The 16,234-nt window shown below is 34.2% G+C and overlaps 1 protein-coding gene across 1 annotated transcript in view; it reads left to right on the top strand.

The window, feature by feature from the left end:
* SUVH4 (histone-lysine N-methyltransferase, H3 lysine-9 specific SUVH4-like protein) overlaps positions 1 to 16,234 on the top strand; it is a 164,242-nt gene that overhangs the window by 91,890 nt on the left and 56,118 nt on the right. The window contains exon 11 of the mRNA XM_089800519.1: positions 9,476 to 9,635. Coding sequence (XP_089656645.1) covers positions 9,476 to 9,635 — 160 coding nt within the window. The remainder of the gene's footprint in view (positions 1 to 9,475; positions 9,636 to 16,234) is intronic.

Here is a 16,234-nt window from a genome sequence, read left to right as displayed (position 1 = left end):
GAAGCCATTAATAAGAAAAGAGTAGGAGGGAGAACAAACACAACTCAACACCTAGTCAATCCACAATTGAGAGAACCCAAAAGGTTTCAACAACTTTGCTAAAAGCCCCCACTCCACTCATACACTTTAGACATGTCAAGTTTAATAGGCATTTCTTTTTTATTAGAATGGTTCAGAGAATGCATGGCTTTTTACACAATCACCACATCATCAAGGATTTGTCTTCCCTCCACAAGGCCACCTTGTTAAACAAAAATGAACTTTTGAAGCAAGAGTTTTAGTCTTTTTGCTATCACAGAGGTTATTATTTTATAGATGACATTACACTAAGATATATGGTGAAAATTGCCAATTTGAGATCCTTCCCCCTTAGGAGTAAGGGCAATGAAGGTATGATTCTAAGCTTTGAGCATTCCCTTATTAGTTTAACTTATATTCTCTGACCTCTTCAAAGACATTGATTGCACAACATCCCAAAAGGACTAGAAAAAAACCATAATGAATTTGTCGAGACCAAGATACTTACTAGTGCTCATAGCAAAAGCAACCTTCTTTACCTCATCTAGATCAATAGGATGCATAAGGACAAGATTGTCATCATTGGTAACTAGGTTGGGTATATCATTTAGAATAGCTCGTTGAGAAGCTTCATCATAATATTTAATAGCAACAAACATATTAGAGATAAGATAAATTTATTCTCTAGAAAGCTCATGCATAGATGAAGTAGAAGAAAAGGATTGGCGAATAACATCTTGAAGAGCAACCTGATTATTCTTTTGTCTCCTATGACAAGTAGTTCTCAGGAAAGAAGAAGTATTTTTATCCCTATGTAGAAACCAAGAAGCTCTAGTATGTTGTTTCTAATAGTTTTCTTCTTGATAAGCAACATCTTCAATAGCCTTTTGGATGAGATCATCTTCTTCTTTTAATTGATAATGATAGCATTCTTAAAGTGGCTTTGATTCTTTTCCCACCTAGCTAACAATTGAGCATGCTGGGAGTGAAAATCTGATCTGTTGAACCTTTTCCATCTCTTGAGTTGATCTTTTGACAAAATGCAGCTACATGTGAATCTTAAACATCGTAGTACTATGCTTAGGGAAGCTTTCCTTCCATTACAACAAAATAAGGATCCCTGGATCCTCCTTTTGGGGCTAAAAATACTCAAATTAAAGGGATGATGGTGAGAGCTAGAGCATATACCACCATCGAGGAGAGGGGAATGACTAGAGATAGGAACATTAAGAACACACATGCTTAACCTCCATTAGTAAAGGCAATCTCAGAAATAAGACATCTACAAAATTTAACTTTTCTAGAATAAGGTTCAACCCTTTTGTTGGTACAAGTGAAATTCGAGTTAGAATCAATCGCTACAACTGAACTTAGTTCCCAAACTTGAGCGATCTCCAAGATCTAAAGGAGATCCACCACCTTAATCATTGAGAGACAATTTAGCTTTAAAATTGTTTGCAACAATCTAATACATTTCATTCTAGACTTTTTGCATGCAATAAACACTAGAAAATTACATTTTAGTCTTTCAAGAATTTGGCATCATAGATATTAATTATTACAATCTGTTCAGAAGTTTCATTGTTTTGAAAAAAGGATATTAAGACATATGTTTTGACAATATGACCTTAAATAATTTACACAAGTGAGTTCTACATTGTAACTATACCCCTATTGCATTGAGAGACCACTACAATATGTTCTAGACCTTTCCAAATTTGACAAATGGTTTGGAGTTTTGGGCCATAGAATCCAAGGTCATCTTTGTCTCTTGTAAAAGAAGAAAACCAGATTTGGTGTTTTCCAAAATTGGATTTTCTATTTCAACCCCTAATATTCCATGTCTATAAAATCATCAAGAACCATAAGAGAGGTAAGAGTCTAGTGGCTTGATTATTCCTTAATGGATTACTTTCTCTCCTTGAGATGCTATTAACTCGTTTGAAGATTTTCCATCCTCTTCAAAAGAGTTGCTGCTCTTTGGTTATTTATTGATTTGGTTATGTCCGGACGTACTTTTCTCTATTCTTTTTAGTTTTTAGGAATGCCAATACTAACACTAGGTTTGGAGAGGTCAATAAAAAAATCTGTTTCCGTGCCCTCTATTGATACACTATTTTCAGGGATTTGATTATTAATGAGCATATTATGAGAGATGAGAGTGAGAAGGGGACTGACAAGATTAAAATGTTTTCTCAGCTGTGTCTACAGTTTGCATTACCTCTTGATCAACTAAAGTTTTGAAGATTGCATATCTGTTTGATAATTTGAGGGCTAACAACTCATTGCCTACCTTTCTATTTGTTTTCTTCTTTTTCCTCTCCCACAAATCCATCCTAAACAAGGTCAGTCTAGGTTGCTAGCAAAATAGAGAGGGTGTTTGCTAGGGTATTATGATGCGTAGAAGAGGAGAGGTTTGTAGTAGGACTGCTTTTTGGGGTCTTGAAGAGTGGGTCATAATAGATGCAAGTGACTGTGTTTATGACTCACTTTGCATCTAAAGGACAAAGCCACATGGGCAAGTTGTTAGATCCATCTAGATTCATTCACCACCGATTCAAGCTCATTCTGGAGAGGTTGTGAGAGGTTCATCTCGAGATATATCCTAGCATATACAAAAGAGGTGCCCTTTAAGGTGTCTTTGGAAACCCCTAAATACCTATTAATGGAGTTGCCAATTAGGGCAAAAAGATTTTTGCTCTAAAATTCCATTGAAAGGTCATACATCCTAATCTAGATAGGCATCACAGTTGGTTCAACCTTGGGGTCAAACATGATTTTCCACAGTTGCATAAAAAGTCTAGTTGGTCCATGATTTTTTTTTTCCAGATTCAAAAGCCTTAGTGCAATCATAAAGGATGTAGGTTTAACTACAAAATACCTATTCAAATGAACCATAAGGAATACGTCCCGAAGGGCTCAATGTGGCTTCTAATCCAAGAATTTAGGAAAGTTATTGGTGGTCGGATGCTAAAGAACTTATATATTAGAGCATGGCTCAGCTTCTAAGTAACAAAATCTTCTATCATATCGTTTTCATTCACTATTTTGAGTTTGTTCTCAATCAAGGGAAGGAAACCATTGATCTTTGGAGAGACACAAGAAGGATCACATTTAGAATTTGGCACTGTTTTTAGCAAAAATGAGCCTATTAGTAGCAGTTGTGGACGGTCTTGAGAATAAACTTTAAGAAGAATTAGAATACACAAATCAAATTATGAAAATTTAAGTTTTATGGTACAATTATCTTAAATAGCTCTAATTTCAAATGTAAAAATTCCTTCAGATGTGGTGGTTGGTGATGAACACTTGGATGTCTTCAATCTTTGCATACACCTCGTTGATCTCGTTAATTTTATTCTCTATATTTTGCAATATAAGATTGAGTGAGTTGGTTGCACAAGGTATCCAAAATATATGTTGATATTACCTCATCCAACAACCTAACCTCTCTACCATTCTTTGTGTTGTTCGTTATGATTTGAATAATGTTACAAGGTCCCACTGCCTAAATGACTGCAATGAGAATATCAGCAATAAATTATCCATCTTTTATCTGCCACCCGCAATCCATCACTCTCAAAATCACTTCTTGTTAGGGGACACCTCAATGACATTGATCTAGGAACATTTTTTTTGAATCTTTCCACTCATCATAAACAATGGATACACTTGTCTCAATTTATGAATCACTTGTGGGCTTCAATGTATCTCTTTTTCAATAAGATGCCATGCACCTTCTCTCCATTTGAGCCCTTGTACCCCTTTTGAACCCTTGTACCCAAATTCTTTTGAAACTTTGATGTTAAGTAACATGGATCGTTTTTTGCAAATATACTAACATTGCCAATGTGATTGATGTCTTCCAAATGCAGATTTGTAGATTCATAAATATGAGAGAAGGAGACATGTCTCATAAAGAGACATGTCTCTATAGTTAATCATCATTAGTTGATATATTAATAATATAAATAACCATATGTATAACCCATCTTTAAGTATATATGTAATATTAATATGTTAACTATAAATGTAATATATTATTATATTATTATATTATTATATAATAATATATAATGTATAATATATAATATATAATATATAATGTATAATATATAATATATAATATATAATATATATAAGATATTTATCTTAAAGATGATTTACCATTAACAAAGTATCTCATGATAAAATCAATTCGACAAAAGCTACAACCTTAACACTCTCTCTTAGCTAGGGAGGATTTATAGAACACATTATGCTCTCAAGAATAAGAAGAGATATCATCTCAATATGATATTCAATTCACTATGAGGCTAAATTTCTCACCTTTCATAACACACAATTGAACCAATTTCCATAATTTTAGAAACACCACCTTAAGTGTGGTCTATAGTAGTAACTATGGTGTTCGGCAAGATCTGACCCAAAGAACCATAACAAGTTGGTTATTATGGTGTCCGACAAAATCCAACACAAAGAACCATGATAAAAGGTCTACCATTTATAAGATCGCCACCTTTTAATGGTTACCTTCTATCTATTTGTTATCATGATTTCCAACGCTCTGGGACAACAATTTAATGAAGTCTGTCAAGATAACAGGTCTACCATTTATAAGATCGTAATCATATAATGGTCACCTTCTGTTTATATATGTCAATGAAAGATCACCACCTTTCATTACATATCATAACTTCATCATTTAGTAACTTACATGATATCCACCATGAACCACCATAGCTGCTAATAGAGGGTGGAACGAGGAATTTCATCTTAGACTTCTCTCTCATAGAGGAGAGCACATTACAAAGAATTCCACTTAGAACTTCTCCTCATAGAGAAGATATCATCCACAAAGGATCGCATCTCAAAATTTCTCCTTTTGAACAATGATCTTGGGAAGTCAGGTCCTATAGTTACTTCATTAAAAACTCTCTTCACTCAAGGATGCCTATCGAACTTACTGTGAATCTTATATCAATCTTTTGATTTCTAGTGATAAGTCAATACTTCCTCATGATGCACTCAAGAGTAGGCCCATCAAAATCATGCAGTCACACACATGTATTTCTAGACTCCCTCTGAGTATTAATCTTCTAAGCTCTTGCGTTTCCTTCGAAGAAGTGTCATACTCCCTCTTAATGTAGAAGAATACTTGTAATCTCAATCATCAAAGATGTTTGCTTCAAGAACCTCACTTTATCCATCTTGATCATCAAGGTCTTTGGAGCTACTATCATTAGATTGTGTCTGCACATTATTTTGTAGCATGTGTAAAGTACCAACTTTCTTTTCGTGTAAGAACATCTTCAAAACATAAAGGAAAAGATCAAGTCAAATAACCCTTATAGTATGTATAGAATTAATTACAAATAAGAGAAAGATAAATGTAAAACATAAAAATACTTATCTACACATGAAGATTAAGAAATTGTCTTCTTAAATTATTTGAGAATGGAACATCTCCCCTCTAAAGAAGGTTCAAGTGGGAATGGAGCATTGACTATTATTCCCCCCACAACGTAAAATTCCCACTCATTCTATATTGTTGAACAATTTTGCATCAAATCAAATATGGATTCCTTTGACATTCTCTCTCATGTTCATTTCCCCAATTATAAGATCTACCCCTTCCGCAAGTAAAGAGCTGATCCAAATATTGGATCTAAATCAACCCATATTCGTTCTCTCATGTTATGTGTGGCCCAATGATTTCTTCCCAACCAAGACACTCTTAATTGTCGAGTTGTTTATTCAAGATGATTTTAGAAAATGCTTGATACACTTATCCAATCTGATTTGCATCGCCCTTGCTATCCAAAATGAGCTAAAGACTTTGATGAGCTACACTCGTGGTCCATGAAAAGGTTGTAACACTTGTATTTTATACTCGATATTATCTTCTACCTATCTTATTAGTGCCTTCACCTCTTGATCCGCGTGAGGTGGGTTTAGATGTTCATTCATCCTTCCATAACATTTTCTTTCATTATATTTTAATGCTATATATATATATTTTTTATAATTCTTTAATCCATCCAACGATGATTAGTCTTCTCAAATATTACACAGAATTAATAGGCATCCACCATAATTTTGATTCTCTATCACGTGTCTAAAATGGCTCCATGTTTAGTGTAGTAGTTTATGAGCTTTCATAAACATGATGATTGTGTAGAAAATAATTCCACATGATCTCACCCATCCACACTCTTTGGTCACAACTTCATATGATGGTATTCATCCACACTTTTTTTGTTTCAGTTTTTAAGATGAATGCATATAGCCTCTGTGAATCATAGGTTTAGATTATCCTGATCTCCTTTATCATAGAACAGCCTTGTGTTTCAACCATTTGATGAAACTTTAATTCTTTCAAATAAGCAAATAATATACCTGTTATTCTTGAACTCCTCACCTCATTTCCAATGACTTCACACACACATATATATAGTCTCTTTTTAGTACAGTTAACAAACTGTCGTCTTAACCAATACTTAAGACGTGGTTTTTTATATAAACCATACAACATTTCTAATTTAAACCATACACTTGGGAAGTTTGATGTGGCACTTTGTTTGGAAAGGAGACATCGATTCAGTTTAATGCTCATCGTGTCAGATAAAATAGTTCTATTCCTTTCTAGATAAACTTGTTACGTATTTGTTAGCCCGACACATAATAGAAAAACAATATACAAAGCTTGACACACTTTTCTCTTCTTTTCGATTCTTTTCATTATTGAGCGGTTTGAGTTGTATATGAAATTCTTATTAAATCCCTTAGTTGACTACCAAAACTTTTCCATTTATGATATGTTCGTCAAACTTTCTTCACGATCCACCTTGAACTTGCCTTGATACCATATTCAAAATGAGTTTATCTCATTGTTTCTCTGCTTATTCTATTGCGTGTCATGTATGTGTTCAACACTGATTTTCACTGTTGCTTAGCTGTATGTCTTTCCTGCTTGCTTCCTCTCTCCTCCTCATTCCACGTTTCATATCCTTCTGTGTATTCTTTCCAACTAAATCAGTCCTGAATAACTGAAATCTTAAAATGTTTATTATCCATGATGGGCCTTTGTCTTCTGAACGTGCCACCTCTAGAGCAGTTGGTATGCCAATCTCTATTATTGTTTAAAATGCTGAGTCAATGCTTACATGTTGCTGACTCCAATATGTACCAAAAATCCGTTGCCACTGAGCGTGGTTTTTTTTTTCTTTTGCTTTTATCTGTGGTGTCTTGTATATGACTGTGATCTCTTGCTAGGTCTTTGTTCATCTAATCTTGTCCTAAATCCTCCTTTTGCTTCTTATCATGTTTCTCTGAAATCTGGTTTACCAAGTCAATTAACCACTTCCCAATTCCTCTTCTCCCGCGAGTTTCAATTTCCTCTTTCCCAACTATAATGCTGATTAAGATGATGCTTCCTCTTGCTCATTCGTGACTTCTATCTACTTTATATTTTCTAAGGATCGCATGCCTTTTTCCCTTCCATCTATCAGATTATTTGTTTTAATTTCTCATGGTACATTTGCAGTTTGGCTTTGATACCATGTTAAGTAACATGGACTGTTTTTTGCAAATGCACTAACATTGCCAATGTGATTGATGTCTTCATAATGTAGATTTGAAAGACTCATAAATATGAGGGGAGGAGATATGTCTCATGAAGAGACATGTCTCTATAGTTAATCATCATTAGTTAATATATTAATAATATAAATAACCATATGTATAACTCATCTTTAAGCATATATGTAATATTAATATGTTAACCATATATATTATTATATTATTATATAATAATATATAATGTAATATATATATAATATTTTATATGTAATATATAATACATATAAGATATTTATCTTAAAGATGATTTACCATCAACAAGGTATCTCATGATAAAATCAATTCGACAGAAGCTACAACCTTAACATTTGACACATTCATTAAATAATGGAAGAAATATAGATAAAAAAATAATTTTTTTAAATGTTTGTAAAACAAAAATGGAGGAAAATATTTGAAAAAAAAAATCTCACTTATTTGCAAAACAATTCTTGCTATGATCTTCTTGGCAACCTATGACGAGCTCTGCAAATATGTATGAATGTGGATGCAATCATTGGAAGCTTCAAAGATCAATCTTGAACTCTCTATTTTGATCCAACAAGCAAAAATCTAAGTTCGGCCTCTTGGAATGAGATCCGCTGTTTGCAAAAGAAGTGAGAAAAATGTAGTTTTGTTTGGTGTTTTAAGTGTTTTTGATGTCACCTTAATGTTGACAAGGATGCCCATTCAAAGTCAAACTCAAAATATATTAAATGTAGGAAATTTTAGATCATTACCATATGGCTTAGTATCTGGAACCTTGACCTGAACCGACAGTTTAGTCTAGAATCATAGCAGCGTTTTTACTGAATCATCCAAGAATGTCAGATTGCATATAGAACAATAAATTATCAATATTGCCCAGTATTGGAAATGGGGACATCATGGAAACTTGGGACAGCTTAGGGATGTCCCCTGGCTATCTCATAGTACTAATGTTTGAGTTTGGATGATTTGTTTGACTTCAACTTTCATGTGAACTCTCAATTTAAATTATTTAAAAAAAATACTGTATGGTATGGTTCTATGATGTATACAAGAAATTATCAATATTGCCCAGTAATTGGAAATGGAGACATCATGGAAACTTGCGACAGCTTAGGGATGTCCCCTGGCTGTCTCATAGTACTAATGTTTGAGTTTGGATGATTTGTTTGACTTCAACTCTCATGTGAGCTCTCAATTTAAATTATTAAAAAAAAACACTGTATGGTATGGTTCTATGATGTATATAAGCATGCTTCATCCATGTTTTCATATGAATATTTAAAATTTCTCTATATATTTAAAATTTCCTTATTTTTTATATAGCTGCCCCTTTTGCTGACCCCTCTATCACCTAAAAAAGAAAACAAAAATAACTATCTCAGAAACTTGTTTCGCCGTTCCCCTGCCCTAGAAACTTGGGGCAATGTAGATATTATAGATCACGACAAAGATGATCACCTAATTAAAGAGTTGCATGTCTGACTTTATAGAGAAATATACACAAAGGTTGTGAACATTAGAACTGGTTTGATGAGAGGGACTTAACCGTTGAAGAATATATGTTTTTGCTCTCTATAAAGTAGTTACACTTATTAATGTTCTATTTTAGGAGAAGATTTTCTGCTTTGCCATTTTCATTTTGTTTTATTGTCATTACTTGAGTCATGAATTGCTAAGTGGGTTCAGTTTAGAGGTGCTTTAAGCACCTCTTAATTGATGCTTATTGTCTACTTGTTTCTTGATTTTTGGTGTTAGCAGTTGCTTTTTCTGGTCGTTGGTGGGCATTAATATAATTGTTTATTTCGGTCGTAGGATTAACAAGGTTCTTATGAAATTTGAATTGTAGGTTTTATGTATTTAAAAAGCATCAAGGTTGCCAAGGGTATTGATCTACCACCACCGGCAAAAGGTTGTGAATGCCGAGGGGAATGCTTTGATCCAAGGAAATGCGCTTGTGCAAGGTTAAATGGGACGGAGTTCCCATATGTTCAGAGGGATGGAGGCAGGTTAGATACACAATTGCCTTTTTGTTCACAATAGGACTTGTTTCTAGTAGTATGATACGAAACTTTTGGTTGAAAAGCTACCAATGGAATTTGTATAGGGTTTTCATTTGGATATATTCAACAACAACTAAAGACTTCTTTACCTTCTAGTTGTTGTGAGGTCTCTCGTAGGTTTACTTGAACTTTACTTTTTAGTGGGTTATAAAAAAGTAGGATTGGTAAACACTACACATGATCTATATGTGAATGGATTAATTTTTTAAAGAAAGTTGTGAATATGTTATTAGAAACCATTGAGCTTCAATTTGGAAACACGAAAGATCCCTAATCAATCTGATCTGAATTTTTCCCCGAGTTTGCTACTGGGTTTTATATGATACATTGGAAGTGTTTTGGATATGTTTGTTTTTGCAATGGTTTTATCATGGATTGATGCCAATATAACACATTTTGCAACACAATAAACATAAAAGTAATTGACTGATTGCAATGATCAGAATTCTGATTTTAGGGACAGCAAATGACAACTTTCAGATTTAGATAAGATAAGATAATAATATTAATGTCCAACAAAAGACCACAAAAGGTCTATGAGATTGAGAGTTACAACAAGACAGCTGACAAAAGCAGGAGCACCAAATGGTGTCTGAGACAAGAAACAAGAACAAGAAGAAGAGAGAAGCAGAGAAGTACTAAAGTTGACAGAATGAGAAAACAATTGTTCATACCCGATGTCCAGCACTCAATCCAGGAGAGTTTTATTGAATGAAATTTGCGTAGAACACTATCTGGGGCCTTCCATTGTGGCCCAACTACTCCAATGAAGTTTATTTGTAACAATAATAATTACCAAAAACAATTGAACTGAATCTGCTAAAATATACACCTAGCCTGTAGGCGAAGTTATTGAATTTCACTACTTTTCCCTGAAAAATTTATTGATCTGGCCACATTTGACATCTGAAACCTGATGACAAACTTTGTTTGCTGATTAAAATTGCTGATAATGGATTTCCCACAATTTTCAAACCCTAACTGTTGTTGATTGGTGAAATTGGCACAACGTGTGCCTCCAAGGTGGTATGACTAGCTATGGAGAGGTACGACTGCTGTAAATAATGGTACGACTGCCCTCTTTAGTCTCCAAACCCTCTCACAATCTGCAAATGACTCTGATACTGCTGTAACAAGTCTGATTTGAAGCACAATTAGGAATTCTAAATGAATCCCTCCATTCTGTCAACCAGGGTATCATCCAAATTCACCTGCCTTCAATTGGTTTTTGTTCCTCAAAGCTGCTATGCTGCTGAAATGAATTGTAGAGCTCAATTCTCACAAAGCTGATTGTAAAAATGATTTTCATTTCATGATGCCCAAAATGGTCTCCGAGATGTTGCATTATTGGCCGCAAACACTAATTTGTTTTTAGGGCTGCCTTGCATTTTTTTCATAAAGATATGACTTCTGGCTCTCTTAGTCCTCTTGCATTATCAGGTTGATTGTGCCCTTCCTTGACCTCTTGCAAATGTTGTCTTGCTTGGGCAGAAAGAAACTTCACTTGGTTAGCTCCATACTTCAGCCTTTAACAGTGCTCTATATCTGCTGCCCCAAAATACACAAATGTGATTTTAAAATTATGATGGGGTGTATCATTCTCATCATCTTGACCCACGCTTGCACCATGTGTGCCTTTAAATGTAGGATGCAAATCACTTTCCTCTTCTTGATAAAAAACTATTGCTGGCAAGTTGGTTGAAACATGGTTGGATGTCGTCATTAATGGCAAGACTATGCTTATTTAATTTCACTTATGCTGAAGATATAATTATGGTATGTTAGCATGAAGAAATTGTCTAAGTATGACAAGGAAAAACAGAGTACACGCAGATAGTTTTTGTCAGCAAGCTTCACTGGATGCATCTTCAGAGCTACAATTTTGGACCATGGTATAATAAGGAGTCTACTTGACATATTTATTTATGTTTGTATGACAGTTGGCATAGGTTTTGGTTGAAAAATCAGTTAGCAGTTTGATATTGAAGAAACAGAGCACACCGGACAGCATGATCAATTTTTTAAAGGCATTGGTCAATTCAAGGACTTAGGAATAGAGGGATGACATCCTAGATGTGAACCTTTCCTTAGCAGATATTAATATTGTGTTTTGCTAATGTGTTGATCAGTTATTCAAGCCAACTGAACAAAGGAGTTAAGGGTATAAAGGCAGAACATTTTGATAAGCAAAATTGCCAATGCTTATTCTATGTTATAATTGTGATATGTGAGCTTTGTTTATGTTGGTTAGATTATGTTTTGATAATCAGAGAAGAGCAGAGGTGTAAGGGCATGACCAGATGCGAGGAACAAAAAAGGGCTAATCAGATATATGAGATATCAATATAATCAGCTTTTGATATTTCTCTATAGTAGTTTTGAATTTGCATATTTTTGTAATACAACTCCTAATAGGGTTGAGGCCTCTAACAAGGTCAGTCCTCTAACAAGGACAAATACACTATATGTATGTAATAGACTCCTAACAGGGTCAAAACCTTTCACAAGGTACTATTTATTAATGGATCACTTTATGGGTACCATTCCCACCAGGGTTTTCCTTTCGCCAAGGTTTCTCTAGTTAACAAAACATCGTGTTATGATTTTTGTTGTGGGATGCTTCTTATTGCTATTTAGTTTAATTGTTTATGCATGTTTAAGGTTAATTTATGATATCCATATTTGGGTAAAAAGTGTTGGAATACTGATTCACCCCCCCTTTTAGTATTCCTTGTATCTAACAATTAGAACTAAAGCTCAATTACTCAAAAGAAGTTTAACAACTTGAGGGAGATGACTCTGGATTTAGAAGATTCGGAAAGAAATTGTGAGGCAACTCTTGAGGAATTAGATCAGGCTAATGATGAAAGAGACAAATTGAAAATCAAGCTTAGAGATGCACAAGATTTCATCAAGAAATTGAAAGATTAGATTGAAAATTCAAGATCCAAGAGGAAGGAACTAATAGACTGGGTTAGGGAATCAGATTCAGTTGTCAAGTTGAAAAAGGAGAATGAGATATTGAAGCATGAACTCGAAATCACATCATTGAGGATGAACATGATATCAAATGAGCGAAAAGAAGAAGCAAAATCTATAGAATGAGGTCACAAATATGAAGTCAACTTACTAAGGTAACATCTGAACTTGAAGATACAAATTTGAATTTTACAAAACTTGAGAAGTACAATAGCATTGTGGAAGGAGTTGTTCAAACCAAGTACCATCTTGAGAGGATATATTGAAGCACTGACAAACTTGATGAGTTGTTAATGGCACAAAAACCTAAAGGTGATATGATAGGGGTTGGCTACATTGAACAAGAATCATCTAACGGACCAAAGATCAATAGGAACTAAATCAATCATCAGATCATGTCAACTAGACTAAAGATCAGAGTGAGCAACCTAGAGATCAAAGGATACCATTCAAAGGTAGATGTCATGCATGCAACAAGTATGGACACATGAAGAAGGATTTCAGAGGTAACATGGACATTAAACCCTTAATTGGATATTGTTTCAATTGCTTTCTTTATGGACACAAATCCCATGAATGCAAGTAGCCTAATCAAAAATCAAATAGGAGGACAAATGAAAGGATTGGCATGCCAACAACATGACCTTTGGGAATGAATAATATTATCGCTAATAGAGTTATGTGCTACAAATGCAACAACTTTGGACACATTGCTAGAGATTGCAGATCGCAAGTAAACTAGTTTGGACCAAGGTATGAGAATTCAGTTGTTAAATGTCATATTTGGAATAAAGTGGGACATACAACTAGTTTTTATTGATATAAGGGATTCATGAACACTATGAGAACACCTAATGCGAGAATGAACAATAGTGGTGGAAGAAGGAATGATAATGTAAACATAACTCAGTATGATGGTATTGATAAGACATTTTGTAAGAGAAGGATCTATGGTGAACATCAAAGTGTGGAAAGGAAAAGGTACATGATTGCATAGAGAACAAGGCAGATGCAGTGCCTAGCACTAAACCTTCTACTTCAGCCTTAAATTAGCTATTATAGCTAAAAGGGGAGATCTTCACTAGAAAATTGTTGGACCTCTATATGGAAGAGTTAAGGTATGCGAAGTTGGCTACAAGTATGTCAAGCATTCTAGATACTGAATCTCTGTTCGTAGATGCTAATTCGACAAATCTGAAGAACACTAAAGATTTTGGTGTATACAATGAGTTTTGTCAACTTTTTGTACTTTTATGGATTGCAATTAATGCTAAAATGATCTTGAAACGATTTAAGGGCAAAATTGGATTCATTGTTCACCATTTGCGAAAAGAGACCGAACAAAGAGCTTGGAGTGTGATTGTAAGGCGAATTGGAGGAGTTTGCTAAGATTTCGTTGATGCCCTAGTGATGTTGTAAAAAGGTATTAATGTATTGCAAAGTGAATTTGAGATTTCTATTGCAGGTAATTGTGAAGTTAGAGAGTCATGGATAAGCCCCAACTTTGTGAAATTAAGGATAGTTCAAGGTACCAATTCAAGAAACACCCATTCATATTAATGGAAGACAACATGTCAAGCACGTTTTCTAAAACCCCTGAAGGTGTTTTACATGTGGAAGACATTAGGACCTACATTCATTGCAAGTTAGAATCAACTGGAGATGAAGACATAGGTTTAGACCTAGATAAGGTTTATAATGATTATAAGACCTTGAAGTCAAAATTTTTTTTGCAATATGTTGATTATGAGAAGTTTGAGGAACCTGAGTGGATTAGAATCATTTTGAGTAGAGTTCATGATGATATGTTTTGGTTAGATGATCAACCTACTATGGTAACCAAATAACTGATACATCTAGTGACTGAATTGAACAATGCTGATACAATTCTAGTAGCTACTAAGTTAGCAAAGAAAGAAGTTCAGGAAAACACAGGCACTAAGTGAGATAGAAGAGCAATGACATTGTCAGATATAAGGTAGAGGGATGTGATATTAGTTGCAAAGATACTTGGGTACAAAATATATTAGAACACAAGGCACAATTCAGTTGTGGTAGGAGTCATTCAAACAACTTATAAGATGGTTATTGACAGAGAACACTTTAATGTATGGGAGACCATAAGGCAGTAGTTACTTGAGAATGTGAAGAGAACCAAACATGACAAATATCAACCTTTTAGATTTGAGTCATTGATTATGTATATATTCTTCCATATCATGTATCAATTTCCTAACATGCACCTTGCAACATGGATAAATGATAGGTGTACCATGGGCCTTATTGTAGAAAGTTATAACAAACAGGACAAGGCAATAATCACAACAAATATCTTTGGAATGGTTAAAGGTTTTTAGATTTAGATGAAACAAAGATATAGGATTCCACGAGTAGTAGAAAAGTATGTAGAGACAATTTGCTTTATGGTAGAGATAGACTATACTTGCATGGAAGCAGTTGAGCCAAGATAGATCTTTATACATCCCATTTGATATGAAGTAACACAAGAACTACCAGAAGGATATGGTAAGGTAATGCTAGACTCACTTAGAGACACTACATGTGAGAAACGAGGAAAGAGTGGAAAAGATGGCTATGTAAGGAGGCACGAGCAAGGAAGAATGGCAATAGGCCAAAAAGAAGGCAAGCAAAGCTTACTCAAAAGCCAAGCTTGAGGGAACAAGTGCTAAACAGACAACTAGGCCTATTTTAGAGACCACAAACACTAAAGATGATGAGGAGATTGAGATTACAAAAGTTCAAGTTTTCCCTTAAGTTTGAAGTACCTAAAGGACAACAAGGTCTACACCCACTGTGAAATTAGAAGAACCACCTTATAGTGAACTTGAGAAAGCTTCAAGGAAAAAGGCAAAGGCTCATGGCCCCAACACCGACAAGCCAAAGATTACGAAGAAGAAGAACACTAAAGAGAAGGAAACAAAGAAAGATGTAGAATCAAAGGTTGAACAGAATATTTAGTATGACATATCTATGTTTGCTTATGTTAATATGACAGTTGGCACAAGTTTTGGATGGAAAATTAATTGGCAGTTTGATATCGCAGAAACAATGCACAAGACAATATGATTATTTTTGTTGATAAATGATTTTTGCCAATGTAATAGAACTGTCTATAATTTTTTTGTGTTCGAAAGACAATGATTTCTCTTGTATTTATATTGTGGATGAGACAATGATAGACATGCCCGTTCAGGTGACATATGTATTCATCAACACATATTGTTTCATTATTTATGACTTTAATATAATGACAATTATTTGTATAACTACGTACACACACAATATCTCTTGAATTGTTATTATATTAATTTCTTCATAATAATAGTATTTATATATATAATATATAATATATCTCATATATATATATATATATATATCTTCAATAGTTTTTGTTTCATAATTTATTGGACTAAAGCTACCAAGACATCAACACTCCCTCTAAGCTAGGGAAGATAATCACATGATTAGCTATTAGCTCAATGTAACATCAAGAATGACATGTTTAAGGATATCTTTGATCAAAAGATACCCACCATTTAGATATC

The sequence above is a fragment of the Cupressus sempervirens genome, chromosome 9 (assembly GCF_028749045.1).
Source record: "Cupressus sempervirens isolate cs-2001-9-10 chromosome 9, ASM2874904v1, whole genome shotgun sequence".
Taxonomy (NCBI): domain Eukaryota; kingdom Viridiplantae; phylum Streptophyta; class Pinopsida; order Cupressales; family Cupressaceae; genus Cupressus; species Cupressus sempervirens.
This window is presented reverse-complemented; position numbering and strand designations above follow the sequence as displayed.